Raw genomic sequence first — 27,285 nt, 5'->3', positions numbered from 1 at the left:
GTCAGTAACGGGCGTGGAGAGGAGCAGGCGGCGGCGGTGGCGGCGGCGCAGCTCTCGCGAGAAGAGGAACGCGACTTCCCACCCCCCCCCCCCTTCCCCTTTTCCCTCCCCATCCCTCCTCTTCCCGCTCTCCTCTCGCGGGATCGGGGCGGAGGGCGGTGGTGTTCTCGCGAGAGGCAGCGGGGTCTCGCGAGAGTTGGCGGGTGCCCCCCTTGGACGCGGAGCCGTTTCGCTTTGGGAAGTGAGCGGGGGGCGGCGGGGCCGGGCCGGGCCGGGCCGGGCCGGGGGGGTACGGGGGCGGCCGCCGGGACTTTCCCGGCTGAGGCACCCGCGCGGCGGATCGGGTGCCCGGGGCTGAGGGGGTGGGGAGGGCTCGCGGGCCCAGGCCCCGCCTTCCCGGGGCGCCCCCGCGGCGGCGCTGCCCTCCGGGCCTGGGCCCCTCGGATGAGGCGGTGAGGCCGGGGCCTTCCCCCCCCCTCCCCCCCATCCCGGTTCCTGCCCCCCCCTTAACCCCTTCACCCCTCGCCTCCCTTCCCCTCACCCCTTTCCGCCTCCTCCGGGGCCTGGCGGGGCCGCGCTCCCCGCCCCGCTCCCCATGTAGGAGGGGGTGTTGGCGGCAGGGAGGGCCGAGGCCCGGGGTGAATGGTGGCAGGAGCGGGCGCTGAGGAAGTTTGAAGTTTTGGGGGTTTTGGAGGCTTCCCCCCCCTCCCCTCTCTCGAGCACAGTGGAGGAGGAATGCCAAACCCGGAGAGACATGGGGGCAAGAAGGATGGGGGCGGCGGGGGGTCCTCGCAGCACACGCCTGGCTCGAACAGCAAAGAGAGGCACCGGGTGGCCTCCAGGCACAAGAGGCACAAGTCCAGGCACTCCAAGGAGTCACCGCTGGCAGCCCAGGAGACGGCGGCCCCCTTGGGAGCGATGATCAAGCCCCTGGTGGAGTACGATGACATCAGTTCGGATTCGGATACCTTCTCCGATGATGTGGCCCTCAAGCTGGACAGGAGGGAGGCCGAGGAAAGGAAAACAGAGAGGAGCGAGAGGATCCAGAAGCACCGGCACCACCAGCACAAACGGATCCGTGAGCTGATGAAAAACAAACAGGCAGATAAAGAGAGGAAGTTGGAAAAGAGCCTGGAAGCATCCAGCAGGTCCGGGTCCACCAAGGAGAGGATATCGGGGTCCTCCAAGAGGCTCCTGGAAAGCGAAGAGCACCCCAAGTCCTTGTCCTCCAAGAGCAGCACCAAGGAATCCCGCTCAGCCAAGGCGCACAAGGAGAAATCCAGGAAGGATCGGGAGCTCAAATCCAGCCACAAGGAACGCAGCAGCAAAAGCCACCGGAAAAGGGACGCTCCAAAAAGTTACAAAACTCTCGACAGCCCCAAGCGGAAATCCAGGAGTCCCCACCGAAAATGGTCTGACAGCCCCAAATTGGACGACAGCCCCTCGGGAGCTTCCTACATCCAGGAATACGATCTCAGCCCTCCCCGCTCCCACACCTCCAGCACCTACGATCCCTACAGGAAGAGCCCCGGCGGCTCCTCCCGCCGGCAGTCGCTCAGCCCTCCCTACAAGGAGCCCGTGGCTTACCAGTCCAACGCCCGCTCCCCCAGCCCCTACTCCCGGCGCCAGCGATCCATCAGCCCCTATCCCAGGCGGCGTTCCTCCAGCTACGAGCGGGGCAGCGGCTCCTACAGCGGGAGGTCCCCGAGCCCCTACAGCCGCCGCCGATCCAGCAGCCCCTTCGCCCCCAAGCGCTCCGTGAGCCGCAGCCCCATCCCCAGGTGCGTGTGGGTTTTGTTTGTTTGGTTTTTTTTTCCCCCGAGGGGAAGTTGTCTGGGGGTGGCTCGGAGCCTGGCAGAGGTTGATCCCTTTCCTCTTCTCCCCGGGTGCTTCCATGGGGTGTGTGGAGCGGATCGGCCTGGAATTGGGTGGGCAGTTGCCTTTTAAGGGTGTTCACGCTTTGGGAAACACCTCCTGGGATAGAGGGAGGGAGCATCCACGGTGGCTCCCTGGGGAGAGGCCTGGGGCTGAAGGAGCTCCTGGATTAAATTTCCTCTGGAGCTGCCCCCTGGGCACTGAAAGGAGCTGGGGCTGCTCCTGGATTTAAGGCCCTCACCTGGTGAGAAGGGGAGCCAGGGAGGATGCTGTCACCTCTTTCTGGAAGCTTTTATCTGGTTACTACAGGTGGAAACTTGATCTTGCTTTCCAGGAGGGTTGTTTGCCTGCTTAGAGTGCATTTTGCTCTTTCTGAACTTGTCTTTCCTTTTTCCCTGAGCAGAGATGACCCCAGGCAGCCTCCATCCTTCTAGCTGAACTTTCTGTTCTCAGTACCCAAGTTCCTTGCTTCCATTCCAAAATGGGGCATTCTGAGGGGGCAAGTAGGAACCAGCTGTGGTTTGGTTTAACTAAAATCTTCTCTTTTTCTTCTTTAGTTGGTAACCCTGCTACAGAAGGAAACTGTTGTTTGAAGGTTGTGCTAACTCTGTGTTTTATTTCAGCTGTTTGCTACTCATCCTCTTAACATGCACAGACACCCAGCCTAATGTTGATTAATGTTGATTCTTTTTTTTCCTTTTTTCCCAAGCTTCAGCTTATGTTCAGTGAGTTTCCAGTTGTCACCATGGGTGCTGTGGAGCTTTGCTTGTAGCTCCATGGCAATTAAGATGTGCCCTGGAATGCAATGGCTACAGAACTGCTCTGCTCTGTGGTAGCTGGGCTGCATCCTCTGCTCCCAACAGGAGCTGGGAAGAGGCTGCCCCCAGAGCACAGTTCTGTGGTCAGCAGTTCCCAGAGAACTCAGAGCTTTTTTGGAATTTGCCCTTTGTTGCTCAGGCTCCTCACTTCAGCAATACTGTTGTCTGTGCTGGGGCTGAAATTCTGCTTTTCTCCTTGCTGGCAGAGAGGTCTCTTTGGGTTTGGTCTCTGGTTTTAGCACCCTGGAAGCTGCTCTGTAAAAATCTCCTTATTCTGCTGGGATTTGGCCCAGCCAATCTTCCCTTCAGGCTGTCTCTCCTCTGCCCCCTTCTCTCTGGGGACACCTCAGGGATCCTGGGGGAGTCCTGGATGTCTCTCTGCAATCCCTTTCTGCTCTGCTCTTATTTGCTCATCCTTTTGGGAGAATGAGAATGCAGTGCTAGGAAAAGGATCTCCACCTCATGAGGTGTTTTATGGCACCTGTGAATTGTTCATATTCAGCCCAAACCAGGGAGAAACCAGGTGGTAACTGGACTGTAAATGAAGAGGTGTTTTTCCCCAGTTCCCAGGAGCACCTGAAGCTCATTCTGCCTGTAGCTGGGGAGTTGGTTCTGACTGGAGAAACCAAGCAGTTTGCTTTTCCTGACTTTTTGGAGCACTTTGTGCTGCTTCCCTCAGCTTAGATACCCACGGGGGAAACTTTTTAAGGGCATCTTTGACTTGCTGACATAATGCTGGACCCCAAACTAAAATAGGTTCCAAAGGTTACTCACTGTTTACACTTGGACTGAATTCTTTGAATCTCTGACTTCAGTTGATAACCTCCTGCTCTGCTGCCTTTTCCTGGGCAGGTAACATCCTGGGGGATATATTTTAAAAGCAGAAAAATGCCCATGGATTAACAGCTTCAGAAACCATCCACCTGAAGTCATTCTGCTAAAGAGAGGGAGGGAATTTTAATGCCTTTTCTGTATTTTAGACAAATTGTAATGAGACAAATTGTAATGGAGGTGGTGGGGTTGCTTTGCTGAGCTGGGTGAGAGTTCCTGGGCAGCTTTGTGGAGCTGCTGCAGGTGGAGGTGGAAGTGGAAGCAGCTGATGGCACCAGAGCAGCTGGGGAGTGACTGCAGGATCCCTTCCATGGACCCCTGCAGAGGGACAGAGCAGTTTTGGGGGAGAAAACCTCTTTAATTGGCACAGTAGGGCAGTGAGCACCTGACTGTGGCTTCAGCTCTTCAGAGGAGGTGACACAGGCTTTTCTGGGACACTGAGCTATTTCCACTGACTGACAACGTGGGGTTGTTTTGGGGTTTTTGGTTTTTTTTTTTTTTTAGTGCATTCTGTGTTCTCTGTAATCTCCACATCCAGAACACAGCATTGGGAACCTGAGCCCCTGCCCTCTGGAGAAAAAGCAGAGTGTTTGCATTTCAGAGGGCTGCCTGTGGAGGAGGAAATGTGAAGGATGGTTTGGTCAGGAGGGAAAAATACCAGATGTGGCTTGCCATGCCTTCTAGCAACTGTTGTCACTGCAGCTAAAAGGAGAAGGAGGAATTCCAGAGTCCCTGGGGGTTTGCTGGAGGTGGGATGTGCTCTGAGCTAAGTATAGCAGCCCAGGGTTAGTGGAGCAGTGGCCACCACCACACAGATCCTTGCCCCAGCAAAAGGTCACTGGATATTTGGAAATACAAAACATTGGCCTGGCTGAGCTGCTTTCTGCAGCAATTAAGTGGAGAATGGGGCAAGGGCTTCCCAGGTGCTACTTTTCACTTTTCTCCTGTGGCTTGGGGCAGGTGAAATGTTTTAATGCCTGGAGATGTTCCTGGGAGGTTGTGGATAAGAGGGAAATGAGTAGATGGAGGGCTCTGTCCTGCTGATCAGGGGCAGCCCTGCTCACACCTATCAGCTGTGGTTGTTCTCAGCATAAAAAGGTCTGGAGAGTTTAAACATTCCCTCCTCCAAACACCATTCTAATCTTCTGGTTGTATCAGTTAAATTAATCTAATAATGCCTTTTCATTTGGGTCTGTAGGTGAGCCATCATCTCTGACTTCTTTGTTAGCTCACAGTTGTCAGGGTTAATATTTTGTATTTCTGGTTTCCAGTGCCAGAGAAACAGCAAGGTGTTTGATTTCTTTTTTTTTTTTTTTTTTACCCCAGAGCATTTCTATCCAGAAAAAGAATTGCACATGAGCCCAGATTGCCCCTGCCCAGCCTCAGTAACCTTAAAAAAGAGAGTGGGGCTTTTCCTTGACACAGTTAAGTGTGAGAGGGGTAAAAGTGCTAACAAGGCAGGCAAAGGTCACTCCAGAGGATGGAAAGAATCTTTTTAAAAAGCAACATCTCCCTCTGCATCTTGGCTCTTACTGCATCTCTTTAGAGATCCCCAGGAGTGATAAAAGCAGGTGTTGGTGCTGAGCACAGGACATGAGGTAAGGTTTGTTGTAGGGTGGGAACCCCAGTGGTTGTGTTGCTAGAAGCTGGGAAAGCAGACAAGCTTCTGGCTGGGGGGAGCCTTTTTCAGGTCTTAACAAAGAAGCTGTAAACACCAAGCTGGAAAATGGGCTTGGAAACAACAGCTCTTTGTATAAATAACTATTGGTAATTATCATTAGACCGAAGAGAAAAAAGTGTGAGTGCTGCCTGTGGAGCAGAGAAGGCTACAGGGAGGGAGTAAAGTTGATTTAATCCTGGTGGAAGAGAGGAATATGTGTATTTTCTGAGGGAAGGAGAAGGATTCATCCCAGCTCTTGGAAGTGCTGGCTCTGTGGTGCAGTTCCTGCTGCAGAGGTCCTGCCCTGAGCCCTGGCTGTCTCTGTGCTCTCTACCCCAGCACTGCCCTTCCCTCGTGTCTGTCCACATGTCTGTGGTGGCTGTGTTTCTAACACAGCCCTTAAAAACAAGGTAAAATTGCATTTGGAGAAAAGTTTTATGTCAGATCTGCTGAGGGAGCTGGTGGAGAATGACCCCCTGGGAGCAGCTGAATTGGAATTACTGCTGGGGAGGGATGGGAGACAGAGAGCAGGTATTGCAACCATTTCTCCTGGAAGAATGGGAGTAGGGACTGCTAGCCCCAAAACTTTGTGGTTGCAGTGAGCTGCATCCTACAGGACCCATCAGGAATGGCCTGGGAATGTCTTTGAGCCCAGCAAAAACTTCACAGCTCTTCCAGCTCCTGGTGAGGTGCTGCCCATGGGGTGCATCCTGGACCCTTCCTTCCTTCATTCAGCAGAAGCCTTGGGAAAGGAGGTGATCCAGGGGCAGCATTCCCACTGCAGAGCACTCTGTGGGAGAGGACAACAGTTGAGTGGCTTTGGATGAGACTTTTATCCTGCTTCTGGGTGGGTGTTTATTTTCTGAGTCTTAAGGGAAGGACCACCTACACTTGTGGTGTTCTTTGACCACTGGTAGCTCCAGGTTTGGGATTGTTGGAAACCCTTTGCCTCCCCAATCCCAGCTGTGTCCATCCTTGAAGGTGCTGCCCCACCAGGACCTGTGCATTCATCTCTCAGTTTTTAGGTTTTATTTCCAAACATCTGCTGTCTCAGGTTTATATCCTCTAGCACTGCAAACAGTTTGGTTCTTGGTGTTGGTTACGTTCTGAGTATGGTTACAAGCAAGTCAGCATCTGCTGCATTTAAACCTGCTTGCTGTTAGGTGTTTTTTGTAATACTGGAGGACTGTTCTTTGAAAGAAATCTTTATTTTCAAAACCAGAAATGTTCTGAGTAATTGCAGTAAAAATAAACTTTGGGCACAGTTTGGATTATAGTCTCCAGAGGGTCTGATCTCAAAATTTCTTGGTTTCCCATTGTCTCACAGCTTCTAAACCCAACAATGCCCACCATGAGGTTCCTGCTGTCTTCTGACCAGGTTCCCCCCATGGTGTGGGGTATTTCCTGTCTTCCTGGTGTCACAGCACAGATTTTTCAGTGGTTTTTTAATTATTATTTCTGCCGATCGACCTAACTTAGGAACCACCTATTGTAGAGGAGGACTGAGACCCTCTGGATATACCTCAAAGAGAACTAAAACTCCTGTTTTTGTTTTTTTTTCCTTCTCCTGACTCACAATATGTAAATTTGAGTCCTGGTGATAGTAGAAAAACCAGGGGGGAAAATGAGCTTGAAGTGAGACGTTTCCTGAGGCTGTGTTCCCAGGAGGGCAGTCGTATTTTATGTGTTGTTTCCTTTAAAGTTGGACATAATTACTGTGAAATATCCATGAACTGCCAACTCATCCTCTCACTGAAGTCTTCTCTTTAGTGCCTGAATCTGTGATCTTGTCCTTACCTTGAGGTTTGTCCAGTCTTGAGCCTTTGTTTCTGCCTTCCTGGTGTGACTGTGAGGGAGGTCCTGACACTGGAAGGCTTCAACCTGAAAGTTGAACTGCTTCAGTCTGAGCTCATTTCAGAAGCTTCAGTCTTTCCTCACAGGGGTTGTGGACTCAACTCAGGTCGACAAATGATGGATTGGAACTCTTTTCAAAGAGAGCTCTCCAAAAATCCTGGTGAGTAGCTCCGAGGTGGAGAAACGCTCCGTTTCATCCCTTTTCTCCCCGTTCTCTCCTCAGGAAATCTGTGAAGTCCCGAAGCAGAAGTCCTGGCTATTCAAGGCACTCATCTCACAGCAAGAAGCCGAGGTCTGGGTCCCGCAGTCGCCATTCCAGTATCTCCCCAACGAGGCTCCCCCTGAACTCCAGCCTGGGAGCAGAGCTCAGCAGGAAGAAGAAGGAGCGGGCGGCAGCGGCTGCGGCCGCGGCCAAGGTGGATGGGAAGGAGGCAAAGGGCTCCCCTATTTTCCTCTCTAGGAAGGAGAACAGCTTGGCTGAAATTAAGGAGTCCGGGACGGAATCTAAAAAGGTCACCAAAACTGTTAAATCTGAAAAATCCTCTTCGGATACAGAATTAGTTAATTTACTGTATACCAACACAGAGACTAAAGCCCCTTCGGAGACGGCGAAAGCGAAGGCAGAGGAGAACTCTGAGAGGAAGCATCCTGTTCCAGTTAGAGATTCAAAACACACGGGAACAAAAGACTCGAAGCCTGTAGCAGTGGTAGAGGACCTCCTCTCTCCAAAAGAGACAGACGCAGCAGAGAAGGAGATTCCACCCCCACTACCCTCAATCAAATCACCTCCTCCACCTCTGCCCACAACCACACCGCCACCTCCCACCCCGCCGTTGCCGCCTTTGCCTCCATCTCCTGCTGTTCCACCTTTGCCACCGTCCCAACCAGCTCCTGTTCAGGCCCCTCCTTCAGCCCCAACGTCTTTGCCATCTTCTTCCCACCCAAGGACGTCTACTTTATCCTCTCAGGTGAACTCTCAGTCCTCTGTCCAAGTCGCTACAAAAACCCAAGTGTCTGTGACGGCTGCTATCCCACACCTGAAAACTTCAACGTTGCCTCCGCTTCCGCTCCCCCCTATTTTAGTTGGGGAAGATGACTTGGATAGGTAAGGTCACACCAGAGCACCCAGCTTGCATTTAAAAGCCAAACATTGAAATAAACTGATTTTTTTTTGGTTAGTTTGACAGTCACTAGCTTACCCTGCAGAGTAAGGACTCTGCTTTTGGGCTCAGTGCCTTCTTGCACGGCCATTCCTGGGTTTTTTCCTTATGTGGGGAGTTTGATCATCCTGTGCAGGTAGTTACATCTCATCCTGGTGAGGAAGAGAGGTTTGGCTGCTCCTTTCATGCTACTTAGTAATTATAAAAATATTTAGTAAAATACTTAGTAAATTTCAACGCTACTGAGAACTATTCACATAATTCTCCCTACTTACTACAAAGTCAGCAGCCCTCTGTGCTGCAGCAACTTGCACAGGTTTATTTTGACAACACATTTTTTTGTTTCATCCCTCCAAAACCTGTATTTAAGTATCAGGAAAAGGTTTAACAGGTCCAAAACAAGGACACAAACCAGAGCTGTTTCTGTTCCAAATTCACTGAACATGCAGGCCATGCCCACCTGTGAAAAATTTTCAGTGTCAATAATTCTTGAATAATTAATATAGTCCTCACTGCTTAAGAAGTAGGTATTGTTTGGTTGAAAGAGAATTTTAAAATGAAAGAGTGAAACTGCACAAGTTTCAGCTTATTTTGTTTCCCTACCATTTCTAATCAAAACATGCAGGCTTAATTCTGTCCTGCAGTTGTAGCTCTCACTGCTCTGGGCTTGGCTGGTGGTGGTCTGGGCTCCAGATAGATGAACTTGGTCTGAAAAACCTTCCCATGGGGTTGGTTTTGATGGGGGAGAAGAGGAGAATGAACAGAATATCCAGAATGGGGTGGAGAAGAAGAAAAAAATTTTTTTTTTCCTTTTTGGTAGCTGTTAGTAAGTTGCAGTGCTGTTAACATGAGGTCATCACTGATTTATTTTCTATTTTCTCCTTGATCTGCTTAGCCTGTAGTTCCTAAAAACTGTCTCTGGCCATTGGTAGAGCTGTCCCAGGTATCTCACTGGTTAGTGGAGCATCTTCTAATGAGGAGTGTGTTACCTGGTAGTTACAACTTGATATAATTACCCTGTGGTGTCAGTGAACACATTATGCTCCATATCCTGATTCATTTAATTGCTTTCCATGGTTTGTCCTGGTATTGATGTAAATGAGGGTAATATTGTCTCTGCCATCAACAGAAGTTAGGCTTGTGCATGTTTATGTTGCCCTTCCAAAGCTGCATAATGTTTTTCAGCAAATGTTATTGAGTTTAAATGGATCTGTCACCAGCAGCAGCTTTTAACAGATTGCAGATTTTTCCCACCCCAAATGCCAGTCTAAGCAAGATTCTACTGCTGTGATCCCTGATTTCCAAACACAGAAACTGGGCTGCAAATACTGTATTTGATTTTATTTATTTTTTTTGTTTAGCCACTCATGTCTAGAAGGTGTTGGGGTTTTTTTGCCACCAAGGTGTGGCTTAGTTGTGTCCAAGTGTTTTATCTCTGCCGTCACTGCCAGCGTAGGAGTGTGGGTGATAATGCCCCTGGTTGCTAAGCTCAGTAACTGGATTTGCACTGACTTTTTCCCAATAAAAGGCTGGGAAATCCCACTTTGTTTTGCTGAGTGGCAGTTGCCTGTGGTGCTGGCTGTGTGCACAGCCTCATTCTTAACCTACTGACTTTGTAGTTGTGAGCAAAACTGTTGTTAGACTCCTGGTTTCTTGTGCAGAGGCTGCAGAAGGCTCCAGCTCTGAGGCTGTGGTCAGCACAGGAGCTGGAAACTTATTTTGGAGAACCCAAGGTGTGCAAACCACACCTTGTACTGTCAGGGACTCTTTAATCTTGCTGGAGCTCCAAAGACTCATCATTTTCCTGTAAGAATTTCAGATTTCACAGCAGCAGAGGTGCACCCTGGTCACTTCACCTGGCAGGAGGGGCAGCAGGAGGAGAGGAAAAGCTGCTTGGAAGAGAGTGGTACAAAGTTTGGAGGGGTTTGAGGTTGCATACAGCTTGTGGAGGGTCCTGGGAACATCTGCTGGACTCTTCCCAGCACTCACAGCTAAAAACACAGCCCTGACTGAGCACATTCCTGCTGTTTTCAGAGAGGGGGAGTAGGGAGGGAGCTTCTAGGAGTCTTTCTGAGGCAGTGGGTGTTTGCACTCTGGGGTTTTTCTGCTTGGGAAGCTCTGAAGGGTCTGTTTGGCTTTTCTCACTTGGAAAAAAAGTGCCTGGTGAAATGTCCAAATGTTGTGGGGGTAGTTCCAGTGACAGCACCATCCAGTGGCACCAGTGCTGCTATGGAAATAGATGAACTAAGCTGCAGGTGACTAAGCAGAGTGTGTCAGCTAGAAAATGGTAATTATGTGGGAAGAGGGAGAAGGCTGGGCACCTGCAGGTTAAACCCAGAGCCACAGCTTTGCCCTTCCCAAGAAATCTTGCAAGGAAGTTGCCTTTTGATGTGTGTCTGGAAAAAAGGCTGCTTTTTTTTTTTTTTTTTTTTTTTTTTTTGGACCGAGTCAAAGGGCCTGAGCTTAGCATATATTATTAGATATTTAAATACTCTCAGGAGCAAATGAATTGCCAATTAGAAGTGGATTAAGCACAGTCAGATAAACAGCTGCTTTTTTGTGGCTGGAAAGGTTCAGGCTGTAAGAGCTGGGTGTTAGATCTGTGCTTCAAATCCACACATGAAAGAGGCCCAGCCTGGTTGATCTGCTCTGCAGGAGTGAAGGTTCTGGCCTCCTACAAGCAGTTGGAGGTCCTGCCTGTCCAGATCTTGCTTTGAAGAACCTTCTCTGAGGCTTAACCTGGATTCTGCCATGGTGAAGTGACCCTCCTGGGTGTCATCCTGCACATGAAGGGTTTGCATTTAATGGGGGGTGAGGCTCAGCCTGTTCAGCTCTGCCACTCGTGGGGTTTCCAGGATATTTGTGTCTGTGGGTGAGTGCTGGGCTGACCTGAGGTGCCTCAGTTCTGCCTCCTGACTTCTTAGAGGTTGCTCCCACATGTCTTAGGGAAGATGTCAGAGCTCAGGGCCACAATAGTATCTTTCTTTGTCTTGCTTGTTTCTTAACTCTATTTCACAAGAGATTTTCTTGCAGATTAGGCAGTGTCTAATAAAAAAGACCTGGGAAAATGACCTACTTGGTTTATGCAGAGCTCTCTGTGCTGAAGTGTTAGTCCTGGTAATGCTGACAAACAGCAAACCTCCTGCTGGCTGCCCTAAAAAGGAACCTTGGAAAGTTGCTCAGATCTCTTTAATCTTTTTCCTGGTGAAGTGAAGATTTGCATGGAGAAGAATTCCTGACTCTTCAGAGCTAGGAATTTTCCCTGCTGCACATATGAGAGAGAAATTGGGTTCTATGTACAAGACTCTTGCCAGTTTAAACCAAACTTCTGATGCCTTTGGTAATTTGATTTTTCTGGAAAAGGTCAGCTTTTGGTTTCTCAGCAATTTTCCCAAGTTCAAGTTATGTCTCAGTCCTTGCCAAGAAGTTAAAAGTTACTTATGTAGAGAGATAGAATTCTGAGATCTTACAGTGGTCCCTAACAAGTCAAGCATTTAATTTCATTCTGATAAATGAACTAAATAGAGGAAGTCATGGGGGGAAAGTGGGTGCTGGTTGGTAACCTGAACTGTCTTACAGGAAACTCAGAATAACTACTTTTTTGTGCAAATTGAGCAAGTTCTAGCTGCAAAAGCTGGGGGGTTTTTTGTGTTTATTGGAAGGCAGTGAATTAAAACATAACACTTTTCTTTCCTGATATGTTATCATTGTAAAACTCAAGGCTGTTTTGTTTTTACTTGGCTGTGCTCGTTTTGGTGCTTCAACTTGGGCTCCTAACTTCCCGTTCCCAAACAGAGAGCTGTTGTCCTACACTAGGCTTTTTCCTTTGCTATCTGGCTGTTAAGTCTGACTTCTGTATTGTATTAACTTTTCGGAGTTTAGTCCAAAAGAGATTCTTCCTCCAAAACCTGTGAAGAAAGACAGAGAGCAGAGACCACGACACTTACTCACGGACCTCCCGCTCCCTCCAGAGCTCCCTGGGGGGGACCCATCTCCTCCTGACTCCCCGGAACCAAAGGCAGCCACACCACCTCAGCAACCGTTCAAAAAGAGACCAAAGTAAGACTCCCTTTTATTTTTATTTATTTTTACTTATTTTTCTTATGGCTTTTTTGCCACTGACAGGTGTCAGCCTGGGTTTCCCAAACTTTCGGTGTATCCCACAGCACTCCCAGCAGAGCTCAGGGTGGAGGTGCTGCTGCTGGGAGCACAGTTGGTTTTGAAATGGAATCTGGCAGCTGCTTCATCGTTTCCCAGCAGCCTCCCCATCATTTACTGGATGGGGAGAACACTTACCATGCACTTAGTTGTAAATCTTGAGCTAAATTTAGTTCAGTTGTATCGAAATTCTTTTGTCCCCAGACTCCGCTGTCTTTATCAAGGGAAGTGAAACATGGAGAAAACAAGTTCAGAATTCTTTTTCTTCTGGTGCATTAACTGTTTCCTCTGGGTTGTTTCATATTTGGACCACTCACAGTTAAAGGCCTTGCCCCATCTATTTGAGAACTGACAGCACAGCAGTTTGGGAAAGAAGTTGTGTAAATGGGGCACCAAGCAGAGCAGGGCTCAGGCTCTGTGCTGAGGCTGTGACTGATTCTGTTCTTCTCCCATTTGACACATTCAGTGGTGGAAACTGCTGAGTGTGTCACATCCCCCTGAAAGCTCTCTCATCTTTTGATTTAGCTGTGCCTGCAGACCAAGGAAATCTCCTGATGAGCTGTGTGAAGCTCTTGGTGCTTCTAGAAGTTGTTTATCCCATACAGGAGGCAGAACACCTCTTGGCCACCCGTGCCTGAGATAGAACTGTAGAACTTCTTCTGATAACAGAATTTGTGCAGTTGTCAAAAGCTCCCTCAGTGTTTTGCACACAGAGGGTGAGCAGAGTGACACAAGATCCATTCTGCTGCTCTTCCCCCACTCCCTCACAATCCTCTGCCCTCTTCCAGAATCTGCTGTCCTCGGTATGGAGAAAGGAGACAGACGGAAAGCGACTGGGGGAAGCGTTGTGTGGACAAGTTTGATATCATTGGGATTATTGGAGAAGGGACATATGGGCAGGTGTACAAAGCCAAGGACAAAGATACAGGTGAGCATGTCAAGGGGCTTCAGAGTGGCTCCTCTTCTTTAAGCACACCCACAGTAACAAGGCCTCACAACCCATCCCAGCATTAGCGCTGGTACTGGTTAATCACAAATAAATGTGGCTCCAACCCTTGGAATGAACATTTGTATCAGGTGTTTTCAAAAGGAGCAAAAGAAATCCTGCTGACTGTGAATTGGTGCTCACCTCCCCTCTCTGCTTGTGAAATCATGTGTGCATGCACAGCAGCCACAGGGGCCAGCTGAACCCCTGCTTTTAAACGGTCTTTGATCAGACTGCGTTGTAGCAGAGGCTGTGCAAAGGACCAGAGTAGTTTCCAGGGTAAATTTATCTTCATCTGTGTGACTTCTCCCCTGAAGCAGATCAGGAGGAGCACTGCTGTCACCTGTCTGGAGTTGTTGGTGTGGTAACTCCTGACAGAGCAGCCTAACAAAAGGCAGGGTGCCCGCTGGAGTTGTTCTGTGCTCATCTCTACGCTCAGCTTCCCCCTGGAAACCCACGGAGCTGTTGGCAGGGGGGTGTGCAGAAGCTTTGACACTGGTTTGTGCTGGCAGGTGAGTTGGTGGCTCTGAAGAAGGTGAGGTTGGACAACGAGAAGGAGGGGTTCCCCATCACCGCCATCCGCGAGATCAAAATCCTCCGGCAGCTGATCCACCGCAGCGTCGTCAACATGAAGGAAATTGTCACAGACAAACAAGATGCACTGGATTTCAAGAAGGACAAAGGTAGCATTTGCTGCAGGGTGTGGTTTTGATTAGCCAGGCAGGTGATGCAACTCCACTTGTTTAGTTCCCGGTGTCAAACTAAAAATCTCAAACTCTGGAGTAGATTTGCTGCTTTGCTCTCGGTGCACAGTTTGGCATCTGGATGTGGCCTTCATCAAAGGAGAGATTCCAGTTTATAAGGAGTTGGCACACTGCAGAGCAAAGGTAGACACTGCCTTAAAAAGATTGATTGCATTCCTGTGGTCACAAAATGGCAGTTTTTAAAAAATAAAAACAGCCTTTACAGGGTCACTTTCAACACTATTACTGGTAACAGACTTACTAATAGTAGGAAAAGTTGTCTGTGCTCTGCCACTGTTCATGTTTTGATTTCAGAGGTTCAGCTTGATGCATAAGAGGGGCTACTTTGTTGTTTTGTTTTATTTTTTGTACCTTGAGGAAAAAAGACAGTCTTGGATGCCCAGTAAGCCATAAATATCACAAGGCTACTTTAAAGGAAACACTGTCAGAACACAGCAGTGCAGAAAAAAGAATATTTCAACAATTAACTCTACTTTCATTCCTCCTTTTTTTGTCTCTCCACTCCTGTCTTAAATAATTTCTCTCTTCTTGATACCAGGTGCCTTTTACCTTGTGTTTGAGTACATGGACCATGACCTAATGGGGCTGCTAGAATCTGGCTTGGTACATTTCTCAGAGGACCATATCAAGTCTTTCATGAAACAGTTAATGGAGGGTCTGGACTATTGTCACAAAAAGAATTTCCTTCATCGAGATATTAAGTGCTCCAACATCTTATTAAACAACAGGTAACTGGGAGTTATAATTCTTTCAAAACTCTACCCTGGGTTCAGCTGAGAGCAAACAGTTGGGTTCACCTTGAGTGTGCTCAGGAAGAGGAGGTGTTGATGCACTGGAGGAGCACAGCCCTGCACGTTCCCACCAGTGGGGTGACAAGTGGTTATAATTCACCAGTGGATTTCCTGGGTGCTGCTGAGGGCTCAGCTCCTCCTGCCAGCCAGAACAGCCCCATCCACCTTTTATTTAACTTGCTGTCAGCAGCAGTCTCTCCACCTGAGGCCCTCTGCTCACTCGTTTGCAGCTTCTTAGAGTTAACTTCCTTTCATGTTGATTTGCAGTAAATGGGTCTCTGTGTACACTTGGTCTCTGTGGTATTTTGGCCAAAGTGCTGTTCAGTGGAAGTGTTTTTAATGCAGAGAACCCATTGAGGGTTAAGGTAGGAGGTAGCAGTTCCCCATGAATGCTCTCTCTTCCCTAGACAGCAGTGTTTGGCAGTAACATGGTTCATCCCAGAATACAGAACAATTACTCATTAGCTGTTAATTCTCAACGCTTCATCTGGATGCCCATAAGTAAACTTTGAGCCTGGGAGAATAAAACTATGCATAATTGCCTCCATGTGTCTGGATATCCATTTAAAAAAAATCTCTCTGGGACATTGGTCTATTGGGAAAGGGTTTGTGATAGAGATGAGGCTGAATTACTGTTTGTTTGTTTTTTCCATTTTTTCCAAGCATTAAATAATGTTTGAAAAATTAAAACTGGCATATCCAAAAGTAATTACTGCAGCCATTGCTTTGTCAGGCTTTTCTGCCACGTGGGAGGGTTTCCTTACCTATGCTGCCTGTGACCCAGCTGTGCTTCAGCCCAGTGACTGCTTTATTTTCTTGTCTTTCAGTGGGCAGATCAAACTTGCAGATTTTGGACTTGCCCGACTCTACAGCTCAGAGGAGAGGTGAGATGTGGGGTGGAGGTGGGATGAGCACCTGTCCTCATGTCCACATTGTCCATTCACTTAGAAGTCCTGGCTGTGCCAGAGATGTTTTGCAGTGTGAATGGAATAATGCAGCTCCATCTGTTGGAAAAAAAAAAAAAAAAAAATGTGAACTTCTGGCTGGTGTTAAAAGCCTTTTGTTAAACAAACCATCTGATAAGCAACCAGAACATCTGATTGCTGTGGACCTGCTCTGGACCAGTTTTAGCTCTGAGATCAGCTGAAATCAGTCACACTCAGTCCCTGCACTCTGCTGCTGATCAGTTTTTTGTGTCTTGGGTACCCCCTGCGAGATCTGTGGTGCCAGTTTCGTTACTTTTGGCAGGTGGCATTAAATCACATGGAAGTCTAGACACTTGAAAAAGCCCCCTGCTTCTACTTCCGTGCCTAACTGCAATTTGGGAGCAACCATTCCAGTTTTTTGAGGGCTTTGTGTGGCTCTTGTCCTGAGTGGGTGTTTGTGCCTTCCCTTCCAGCCGTCCCTACACAAACAAAGTCATCACATTATGGTATCGACCTCCAGAGTTGCTGCTAGGTGAGGAGCGTTACACACCAGCCATAGATGTGTGGAGCTGTGGGTAAGTGCCTGCTTTGGATCTTTTTCTCCTGTCTGGGACAGGAGCAGAATAATTCTACTTGAAGGTGGCCTTGGATTTGTGCTGATTCCTGGAGCTTTACCTGTCCCAGCTGGGCAGAGTGTCCTGATAGTACAGCAATCCTTTAAAAATTCTGTGCTTTGAGGAAGTGGCTGTGTGTCAGCTTTCTAAAGTTGTTCCACTTAGTGAAAAAAACTAGAATGAGATTTTTCTTGATGCTTTTTTTGCTATCACATAGCAGTAGCCATGTTATTTAAAGAGCAGACCAACCAACCTTTGATAACAACATACCCCTAAGATCAGAAGGGCTGACAAGCTTGCCTGTTGCTGGGCATAGCTTCAGTTTAAAGTACCTAATAGAGAGATTTTCTGTAGCCTCTTCAGATTACTCTGTCACCTAATTTTTTCAGCTAAATGTAGTAAACATTTCAAAGTAGAGCTTTCAGTAGAGTAGGAAGCATCATGCACAGGAGCAGTCTGGGCTGTTCAGCCTACAGAAATGGCAACTTTTCCAAGTGATTCTGAACCAAAGGCATTGGGATGTTCACAGGTAAACATTCAGCAGAGCTTAATCCTCAAACAACAAAGGTTTGTAAAAGTCAGGCCTTGCTAATTACTTCTGGAAACTCCATCCTCAGTGTCCTGTGCCAGTGGGGTCAGCCTGGTTCCAGCAGACAGGTGCCTCTCTCAGCCCACAGCTATATTTGGCACCCATTGTCATTCCTATGGATGTTGAGCACTTAAGGGTGGATATTGAGCCCTGGATGAGTCAGAGTTGCCCCTTTTCTTCCCTTCCCAGCTGCACAAACATTGTGTGCAGGTACAAGGTAATATCCTGCTCAGTGCTCTGCTGGCAGCAGAGGAAAACTGGGCCAGCAGATAAACCCCCCAGACTGTGATAGCAAAGTTGAAAGAATAAAGAGGCTGAATCTGAAGGGAAAGGAGATGCCTGGCTGGTTTTCTTGGCATTTTCCTGGCACCTCCTCCTTTCCCTGCAAAGAGTTAAAGCCTGAAGCCTGGCACACGTGAAGCAGCCCAGTAGTGACTGTTATTTCCCAGCTGCCTGGGATGGGTGACTCTGGACACATAGGTTAGTTTGTCAGTTCTCAACTACAAGCCCTGATGCAAATAACTCTCCTCAGGCAAAGCTGCTCCTGAACAGAAATGCTGCAGTGTTCAAACGATCATCCCAAGGGTTTGCTGTCATGACCTCTTGCTTTTCCTCTTTCCAGCTGTATCCTCGGGGAACTGTTTACAAAGAAGCCTATTTTTCAAGCCAATCTGGAACTGGCTCAGCTTGAATTAATCAGGTAAAGCTTTGCACATGCATGCCTATGAGAAGAGGTACTGCAGAAACTGCTCATGCACACAGGCTCTGTGTTATAAGAGCTCTCCTTCTCTAATCTGCCTGCAAAACAGGACCAGCAAATGGCTGTAGCTGCAGATGGGAATAGTTAGGCATCTAAGTGTCCATGCCTGCCAATGTTTGCCCCCTCAGTGAATGCTGCTGCAGCTAGCTGAGTGTAAAAATCACAAACCTGAGTTAACTTCTTACACTGGAAAATTGATGGTTTCAGGTGTTTGTAAACTCCAGTGTTTTTCCTCATCCTGCTGCCTCCTCATCAACCCGAGGGTTAACAAATCTCTGTCCAAGTGTTCCTGCACCCAGGTTATTGGTAGTTGCTTAGGAAGGAAACGTTTTTACTCAGCCTGGGGACTGATGGGACTTTGTTTCTCTGGTTCCCAGCCGGCTCTGTGGCAGCCCCTGCCCAGCTGTGTGGCCAGATGTCATCAAGCTGCCCTACTTCAACACCATGAAGCCCAAGAAGCAATACCGACGGCGCCTGCGGGAGGAGTTCTCCTTGTGAGTTTTTGTTAGGCCAGAAGAGAAGTGGCTGCCTGGGGGGATAGGGCTGTGATGTTGTGCACCTCATCTGCTATCCTTTGGCAGATAAAGCAGTGCTCCCCTTCTGCCCTCTCCAGGAGGGCTTCTCCTATCCAGGGAAGGCTGGAAAGGGGTCACCATCCCTTTTTTAAATGTCTGCTCTGCCACAGGTGCCTGCAAAGGGGTTCCCTGTCTCCACGCTCCTGGCAGTCCTAGCTGAGGTCTGTGCCTGGGAAGTACACCCAGCAGTCTGGTGTCCTCAGGGTGCTGAGGCTGGCTGGCTTCAGAGGTGTCCTCTTTGGGGGAGGGAGAGCAGAACTGTGTGATAATCATCTGGGATTTGTAAGGGAGTTGCTCTTCACAAATGGCAAAACCTAAACTGAAAAAACACATAAAATCCGATGTCTTTGAGCTGCTGCTGCGGTCATAAATTTTGCCTGCGGGGACTTCCTAAGCCTGAGGTGTTTCTGGGGGTTCCATACAAGCCCTTAACTCCACCATCTTTCCCTCTTTCCATGCAGCATTCCTTCCTCTGCTCTCGACCTGCTGGACCACATGCTGACGCTGGACCCCGGCAAGCGCTGCACGGCAGAGCAGGCCCTGCAGAGCGACTTCCTGAAGGATGTTGACCTCAGCAAAATGGCACCTCCAGAGTAAGTTCCAGCTGGCATCCTCCTCTGCAGTGGGCTCCCTGCTAATGAGCTTTGGGAAGGAGCCACTGGCTTGGCCTTGGAGGTGGTTTTTTTTTTCAGGCAGAATCAAGTTATTTCTGGGTTCTTTTCTTGACTCTGCTCTTGCGTTTTGTCGTCTGGCTGAGCACAGAGTTCTTCCTGTGCTGTTGGGTTTCTGTCTGACAGGCTGGTTTTACAAAGCTCACTTTAATGGTTGTAAGATGCTCTAAAACTCAGTTGGAAGATAGATAAGAGTGTAGCATAGCCCTGTCCTCTGGGCCGTGGAGGGCCAGCCAGCTTCCTTTCTGCTCCTTGTTAATTGGCTAGAAGAGGGGCTGTGGAGCAGCATCACACTGTTTGCAGCCCTTTTCTCCTGCTCCATCCAAGCAGATTATAAAACTCTCCTCTAGCTGCTTTGCTTGCAGTGGCTTTGGAGATTCCCTTTTCCTTCAGAATCAGGAAGGCAGCTGCTTTCTTACAAACACCAAACCCTCAAAATTTGGCAGGTTTGTGTTCGTTGGGCCTCGTGTGCCTTGTAGCTCACCCAGTCCACTCGGGGGCTAGCACTAATAATTTTGTGTGGGTTTTGAGGATTAAATGGCTTCTCTTGCCATGTTTATTAACTGCTAAGTGTTGTTTTCTTCCAGCCTTCCCCACTGGCAGGATTGCCACGAGCTGTGGAGTAAGAAGCGCCGGCGGCAGCGGCAGAGCGGGATGGCAGTGGAGGAGCCCCCGTTATCAAAAGTTTCTCGGAAAGAAACTACCTCTGTTACCAGCACAGACACTGTCAAAAACAACAACAGTCCTGTGCCCCCACAGCCTGCCCAGCTCAAAACAGAGTCTGGTGCTGGAGATGCAGTAGGTCAGTGCCCAGTCTGGTCTGTCAGAGGCTTTCTGATGTGCTACCTCTCTGGTCTGGGTGTGGGAGGCTGATGTTTTCAGGCCAGTCTGGTTCTTTCACTTCTCTTTCTACAGAAAGAGCATTCTTGAATTTTCCTATCCTGATTATTTTTTTTTTTTTCCTTTTTTTGTTTCTCTGCTGTGAAAGCTATTGGCTGCAGAGCATTCTGGCAGGTCTCCAGAAATCACTTGCTGATGAGCTGACTATGAATTTGTTGAGTTATATTACAGGTTTTGAAGCTTGCTTTGACTGAGAATAATGAAAGGAGTCATTGAGTCACTTAGGCCAGGAAAGTAACAGATAAAGGCTGGAAGGTACAGCCCTCTAAAAGGTGTGCAAATGAGCTGAAGTTTGATCTGAACAACTTATGTAAAGATTGAGCATGGGGTGTAACAGAACAGTGGCTGGTGAGCAGAAGTGTGCATTATTCTACTTTGCTTGTTGCAGGAAAGATCACTTGGCCAGAAAGACTTGCAGGACCAGGACTTGGCCACTGTTTCCAAAACTGTGAACAATCTTTTGGTGTCTAGAAAATAGTTGGAGCGTGGAGGTATTTTGATTCCTGGGGTTGTAGAGATACAGAGAGCTGCCCAGATTGTTCTGTAGAAGCTTTATAAAAACACAGATATGGGCTGAAGCTTCCTTTGTGTCAAATGTTGTACTGACAAGTAACAGGGAAGACAGTTCTTGCTTGAGGGAAGGCACAATCCATGTGTTCAATGAAACATGGCAGATGGACAAAAGGTGGTTGGATTAACACAGAGCTGAGAGAAGTCACGTTCCTGGTTGCCTACCAGCAAGAGGAGCTTAATTTTAAGCTTCCAAAACCAAATCCTTGCACCCTTTTTTCCCAAAAAACTGTACTTAAAATGTCAGTGTGAAGGGACAGCCTTGTCACTTGTCACTCAGGAGGCTGTGCTGTGAAGGGAGGTGGTGCCACTCAAGGCTTGTATTTTAGACTAACCTGGATACTTGCAGGTCAGGACAGAGTCCTCTGTCATCCCAGGCCAAGCTTTCAGCAGGCAATTGCCTTCTGATTGACCTAATTTTTTTTTTTTTTTGCTGCCTTAGTAGAACACTCTTCTTCCTCCAGCCCCAACAGCAGCTTTGCTCTGTCCCAGGAAACCTGCTTCCCAGTGCAGGGGGGAATTCTGCAGGGCCCTTGGGAGGGGCTGGGCTGCTGCCAGACCTGCTGCTCTCATTGCCCCTCAGGTGGGCAAAGGGTTTCCAATCTTCAGCATGCACCCCCAGACCCGCTGCCAGAGCTGGGGGGTGTCCTTGGTCTCCAGTCTGGTTTTTGGGGTGCTCTTGGCTAACAGAGGTTTGGCTCAGCTCCACTGTGCAGTCGTGGTGGCAGGTTTGAAGGGGACAGTGGGGGAGGTGACAGCAGTGCCCTGCTGTAGCCCTGGGTGAGTGCAGTGTGTGTGCAGTGCCACCGGGTGCTGCTGCAGTGCTGCTCAGAGCTGATCTGGCTCAGGAAGGAGCAAGCAGAGGGTGGAAATTTGAGCAAAGTGTCCTGGAATGATCCTCCCGGAGCCTCCGTGCCTTCCCCCAACCCGGGCGGATGGAGAAGAGGTGTTTGTTGCAGTGTCATGATGACAAACCCCACGTGCTGTGGCATTGCCTCACCTTCCTGTGATGCTGCTTGTGTTTCCAGCAGGCCTTGGAGATATCACCCAGCAGCTGAACCAGAGTGAACTGGCTGTTCTGCTGAACTTGCTGCAGAGCCAGACTGATCTGAGCGTCCCCCAGATGGCCCAGCTGTTGAATGTACACTCTAACCCAGAGATGCAGCAGCAGCTGGAGGCTCTCAACCAGTCCATCAATGCCCTGACAGAAGCCACCACTCAGCAGCACGAGTCTCAGGCAGCAGCAGCAGCAGCAGCAGCAGCAGAGGAAGCCATAGAGGAGCCCCCAGCAGAGGCTCAGCTCCCGGAGGAGCAGGCGACTCCAGAAGCAGGCAGTGCTCAGGGAGATGTGCAGAACGTGCTGGCTGTCCTGCTGAGTCAGCTGATGAAGAGCCAGGAACCTGTCCTCACCCTGGAGGAGAGCAATGGGGAGAAGAGCAACGAGCAACGGGGGCCCAGGAAAACCCCAACCATGCACCCAGAGGAAAGCACAGGTAAATAAATAAATAAATAAATAACCAGCGGCCCCGCTCGCCATGCCGGGAGCCTGTTGGAACTACTGAAATATTCCAGAGGAGGGCCAGGAGGAGAGCTGAGCCTCGTGGCAGAGGGAGGCAGGGCTGTGGATGGGAGGAGGAAAAGGTGCTGGGTGTTAGGATGCAGTCGAGCCTCAGATTTCCAGACTGAGAAGGACACTGCCCCACTCCCTGCAGTAAGTGTGGAGTGCTCCGGGGGTTTTGCCAACTACAAAAAGCCAAAACACACAAATCCTACTCTGCTTCACTCCTCCAAAGCATCTAAAATCCAGTAGTGCTCCACTCTGAGGGGATCAGTGAAGTTTTAAAGGTTTGGGGTTTTGCCCCAAAGTGAAAGGGACACTTGGAGGGTCATTGTCTCCTCTGATACCCCCACTAATCAGCTGTCCCATTTTTTTGCCCAGAAAATTGGATCTCTCTGGATTTTCCCATTTGATTGTACATCCCAACTCTCTCTTTCACCATTCCCTTCCTGCCTTTTCAGAAATTATAGAAAAAAAAAATGGGCAGAGATGATTTTAACACAAGAACTGAAGTACTGGAGAGTGCTGGAAGGGAGGGAGGGTGGCAGTTGTACCTAAAAAAAATTCACACATCCAGTTTAGCTGTGCCTGCTAATTTGTAGAGTTGATTTTTGAGTCCTGAATTTAGGGACTTCTGCAGCTGAGCCAAAGGGCTGTTTCCTGTAGGGTATGAGGCATGTTTAGAAGAGCTGAGAAAAAAAACGAGTGAGGGGAAGAAAAAAAAAAAAAAACAACAAACCAAACCAAAAAAAAAAACCAACGACAAAAACAACTCTTGGGTTTCCTTTTCAAAGGTGAGTGTAAATGTCTCCATCTCTTTTGTTTCTGTTGATTTTTCTGAATTATTAGCAACATCCTGTGACGACCTCACCAAATTCTAGGAGCACCTCCTGAGTATGTCTCAGACTCTCCGGGGAGCCTCTTTTGGCCCGATACACAACTCCTCTGCAATGTAGCTGAACGTGCTGTGTTCTCGTGCCTTCAACACACCCGCCCACCACGAGCCAGTTGTGACCCTGCTTTTTTTTTCTTTTTTTCTTTTTTTTTGTTTTTTTTTTTTTTTGCCCTAGTACTGGAAGATAACTAGGTTATTGTAGAGCAGATTCAATCAAATAACATTGTTCTCTGTTTATAATTCTTTTTGATGGTATGCTGTCCCCCCCCCCCCAAATCAGCTTGGCTTTAAAAATTCCCTGAAGATTGTTTTCTGGATTTCAATACAATTTAGTTTTCAAGTGGACTTGACTGATACGGGTGGAGGGGTGGTCCTGGAAGACTACTGGTTTTCACAATAAAGTTTGACCTTTTTAATAACCAGTTTTGCAAATGATTTGAGGATCTGATTCCAAACAAGGTGTTCGTGGCCTTTTATGGCATCTCCAGGAAGGACTTGACTCCCTGATCCGGAGTCAGTTCAGTTGTGTTGCTCTGCAGGAGGCAGGAACTGGTTTGGGAGCAGGTCTGGGTCCTGCGGGAAGCTGCGTCCTCCCCCTGTGGTGTCACCTCTGAGCAGGGGGAGGGACAGAGCTCTGTTCCCCCCCCTCTCCCACCTCCTATCCGGGCAGCTTTGTCCTTCCTGCTGCCCCAGAAGCAGGAACACGAAGCAGTAAGAGCGTGAGGGTGTCCTGAGGGGTTTGCTCCTGCTAGGAGGGGTCCTCTTGGAGCAGAAATCCCTGTGCCTTCAGGTCTGAGCTGGGGGAGCAGGAGGGGGGGATTTCCAGGGGAGGAGGAGGGGGCAGCAGGGGCAAAAGGTTTTTCTCATGCTCCAGAGGGCAGGCTGGATGTATGCAAAGGTTTGTGGGGTGAAGATGGTTTTGGACTCCGAACTGGAAGCCTCCTTTGTGAAAAAGGTGGAAGGCAGGGGGAGCAGAGAGAGGGGACACAAAGGGGTGAAACCTCCATCATCTCTCCTGGGTGCAGGCAGGAGCTGCCACCTCTGGGTTTGGGGTGGGGTTTTTGTTTTGTCTCTTTTTGTTGTTTTTTTATTTCCTAAACCTCTACCTGAGGGCAGGCTTTCTGGGTACCACGACCCCCTCCCTGCCCTCACCCGGCTCCACCTCTGCCTCCTGGTTTGATCCCAGAGCAGGAATTCCCTCACCAGTCCCATGTGTTAGGACAGCAGCTGGGGGGACAGGGAAGATGTAAGGAACGTGTGCATTGATCTTGGAACCAAACTCAGCTCTTAAACCTCTGCACCTCCTTCCCAAAGCATCCCGGAGAGGGAGCAGCCTGGGTGAGCCGTTAGGCAGTTTTGTTCCTTTTTTTTATTTTATTTTAAATACAAATGTATTTATATCTTGTTTGCGTGATGTTTTAAGATGGTGTTTAAAAGAAGTAACCCTTCCACAGCCTGTCCTCCTGGCATTCTCCCACCAGAGAAGAGACCCCCAGAGCCCCCGGGACCGCCGCCTCCGCCTCCTCTCTCCGAAGGGGACGTGTCCAGCGCAGCCCCCGAGCTCAGCCCCGCTGTCACCGCTGCTCTGCTCCAGCTCCTTTCCCAGCAGGAGACGGAACCGCTCGGCCACAGCACCCAGGAAGCCCAAACCTCCAGAGCCTCGGAATACAGCAGGTCCCACTCCTCCAGGACTTACAGCACCGAGAGCTCGGAGGGGGGATTCGGTGCCGAGGAGCTGAATTCGGGCCAGACGCTCCTAGAACCCTCAGCCCAGCCTCTGGGGAAAAGCAGAACCTTCTTGGGCTCCGTGAGCCACCTCGGGGAGACGAGCAATTACCAGGGGATGGGGTCTGTCCAGTTCCCTGGGGACCAGGACCTCCGCTTCGCCAGAGTCCCCGTCGCCATCCACTCGGTGGGACAAACTTTTCCCAAAGCCGAGGGGAGCAGCAGCAACAACACCAACACCACCACCACCACCACCACGCTGGGACATCCAGAGGCCAAAATCCCAAACTACAGCGAGCTGGGAGCGGGCAGTGCCAGTTCCAGTGGGGCAGGAACAGGGCACAGCTGGGGTGCCCCAACCCAGGCGACTTCTTACGGGAAGCAGCAGCAGTACCGAGGGCCTGGCAGAGTGCCTGCACGGGGGGGAAGGGGCAGGGGGGTTCCTTACTGAGAGACATGGCTTTCAGCTGGGGCCTCCCTCACCTCTCCACCTTTAGCAACATGACTTTTGGGTTTTTTTCATTTTTTTTTATTTTTTTTTTAATTTTTTTTTTTGGCCAGAGCAAGGTCTCGTCTGCATTTCAGCTGCTGCAGAGCTCCCTCTTGTACTCCTTGCTAGGCTGCCAAGGGGCACCCCAGGATTTTCTGTAGGGTCATCTCGCTGGCCAAAACCTCTCGTGCTTGGTTAGTGACAAAAAAAAAAAAAAAATTAAAAAAAAAAATTTAACTCCACAGCAAAGGGCAGTGAGCTTCCTGCCCTGAGCCAGCAGAGGGAGGGGATTGTTTCAAAACAGGAGGGATGAAATGAAACCCACCCAGGTGGGAAGAAGGAAATTAAAAGAGTTTTTCAGGAGGTGGGGGAAGCACCAGGTGGTGTTCAGGTAGGGCTGGGGGAGAAGCTGGTTCCCAGCAGTTTTGGGATGGTTTGGTTTTGGTTTTCCCAATCCAATTTAAATTAAAAAAAAGAAAAAAAAAAAAAAAAAAGAAATAGGAATCTATTGATGCAGAGGTGCCTGGATCAGTTGTCCTGGCTGTGTAGAGCCAGGTTGTGGCACGGGTTTGTACCTGATTTATCTGACATTATTTTCCTCCCACCAAGTGTCCAGCTGCCCCTTGGGGCTGGATCCAGGTCCTGTCTCTCCTGGCAGCAGCTCAGGCAGCTGCTTTTTGGGACAGCTCCTTCTGGACCTTGGATCTCTCCTGCTACAACTTCACTGTGGGAATTGTCTTTTTGTTTTGTTTTGTTTCTTTTTGTTTTTCCTTCCTGTTTTTTTTTAAGAGCCGAAGAGAACACCTCACCTCACAATGGGTATTTCTTTGTATTCCTTATTTCCAAAACACTTCAAGAATTAAAGTAAAGGATAAAAAAAAAAAAAAAAATCAACTTGGTGGGGAGGTGCCACCAGGTAGGAGTCTTGTACCTGGCATCTTCCTGGGCTGGTGTGTGTGTCCTGATGGGGTCAGTGGGGCTGCCCAAGCCCCAGCTCAATCCTTTGAGGCTTGCCAGGGTTTCCTGTATCATTTCTATCAGCATATATATATTTTTGTTGTTGTCAAGGAAGTATTTACACTGAGTCTTCTCCTCCCGCAGACCGTTGCCATGTTGTCCATTTCAATGAGACTTAAAAAGAGATGAATAAAACAAAGGTACATATTTATGAGCTTTTTTTTCCTGGGTAGGCCTTTCCTATGGAAAACAGACAGTTCTGTTCCTTTAGAGACAGTGTTCTGAAGTCTTAGCTGGGTGGGAGGCTGGGGGGCCAAGAGACCTTCTTGCTGCAAACAGGATTTGGTTTCATTTTTGATACAGAGAGAAATTTAAAATTTAAAAAAAGTATTATTAAAAAGAAAAAAAAAAAAAAAGCACCTGAAGAGGTGGTGCTTCTCTAACTGGGGAAAACCTGCCTTACCCAGCCAGACCTGGCTTTGCTGTGGGGGGAAGGAGGAGAAATAAAATAAAATAAAATAAAATATCTCTAAGGTGTGGGGCCCCTGTGTGCTGGGGACCATCCACCTGTAGCACTGAGTCAGCACCCAGGAGCAACACTGCAGAATTCAAAGTAGAAATGGGTTGGGTTGGGGATTTTGGGGGGTTTTCTAGTTGCCAGTTCAGGCCTGATTTGCAGGGAAAGAAAGAAAGAAAAAAAAAAAAACAAAACGCAGTCGTGGAAGGTACAGAGTGCACCAAATAAACTGCTCACCTCGTGAGGGCTTCTTTAATTTCTCTTTATTTTTCCTTTCCCCTGAGCAGCTCCAGTCTGGGGTGGAGCTTTTGGTGGTGTTTTTGTTGTTGCTGCTGTTCTGGGTTTTCTTCCTGAGCCCACCCAGTTTGGAAGGAAAAGCCTTCCAGTGTGTTCCAGTGCTGAATCCTCTCAGGAAGCCAATGCCCATTTCTTGTCTTTCCAAACTGGCATTTCCCCAGCACAGCCCCAGCCTCCTGGCACCTTCTGTCCCAGGGGGACCCAGGTGTAGGGGGACAGTGCCACCAGGTCCCCCCCCAGCCCCTTGGGGACACTTCTCTGGTGTTGGTTGATGTCTCAGCAAGGGGCTGAGAAGGTGCTGGGAGGTCACAGTGAGTGCCAGGCTGGGCTCCTGTCCCTCTCTGC

General features: G+C 49.0%; 1 protein-coding gene across 7 annotated transcripts; it reads left to right on the top strand.

Annotated features, from left to right (window-relative positions):
• Positions 1–104: 104 nt before the first annotated feature.
• On the top strand, positions 105–26,542 carry CDK12 (cyclin dependent kinase 12). Of its 7 annotated transcripts, none has more exons than XM_071728800.1 (15): positions 105–1,781; positions 7,262–8,143; positions 12,081–12,257; positions 13,145–13,284; positions 13,854–14,024; positions 14,644–14,833; positions 15,724–15,780; positions 16,296–16,397; positions 17,648–17,725; positions 18,163–18,279; positions 18,822–18,953; positions 19,619–19,833; positions 20,320–20,379; positions 21,533–21,994; positions 22,909–23,373. In XM_071728800.1, the coding sequence occupies exons 1-15, from the start codon at positions 736–738 to the stop codon at positions 22,938–22,940; spliced, it is 3,861 nt and encodes a 1,286-aa protein (XP_071584901.1). In that variant the 5' UTR covers positions 105–735; the 3' UTR covers positions 22,941–23,373. The 7 variants fall into 7 exon arrangements, with proteins under 7 accessions (XP_071584901.1, XP_071584902.1, XP_071584899.1 ...); XM_071728796.1 differs by lacking the exon at positions 22,909–23,373 and adding an exon at positions 24,436–26,542 and having other exon boundaries at positions 536–1,781; XM_071728795.1 differs by lacking the exon at positions 22,909–23,373 and adding an exon at positions 24,409–26,542 and having other exon boundaries at positions 536–1,781.
• Positions 26,543–27,285: the final 743 nt, after the last annotated feature.

This window comes from Heliangelus exortis, chromosome 29 (assembly GCF_036169615.1).
Source record: "Heliangelus exortis chromosome 29, bHelExo1.hap1, whole genome shotgun sequence".
NCBI lineage: Eukaryota > Metazoa > Chordata > Aves > Apodiformes > Trochilidae > Heliangelus > Heliangelus exortis.
This window is presented reverse-complemented; position numbering and strand designations above follow the sequence as displayed.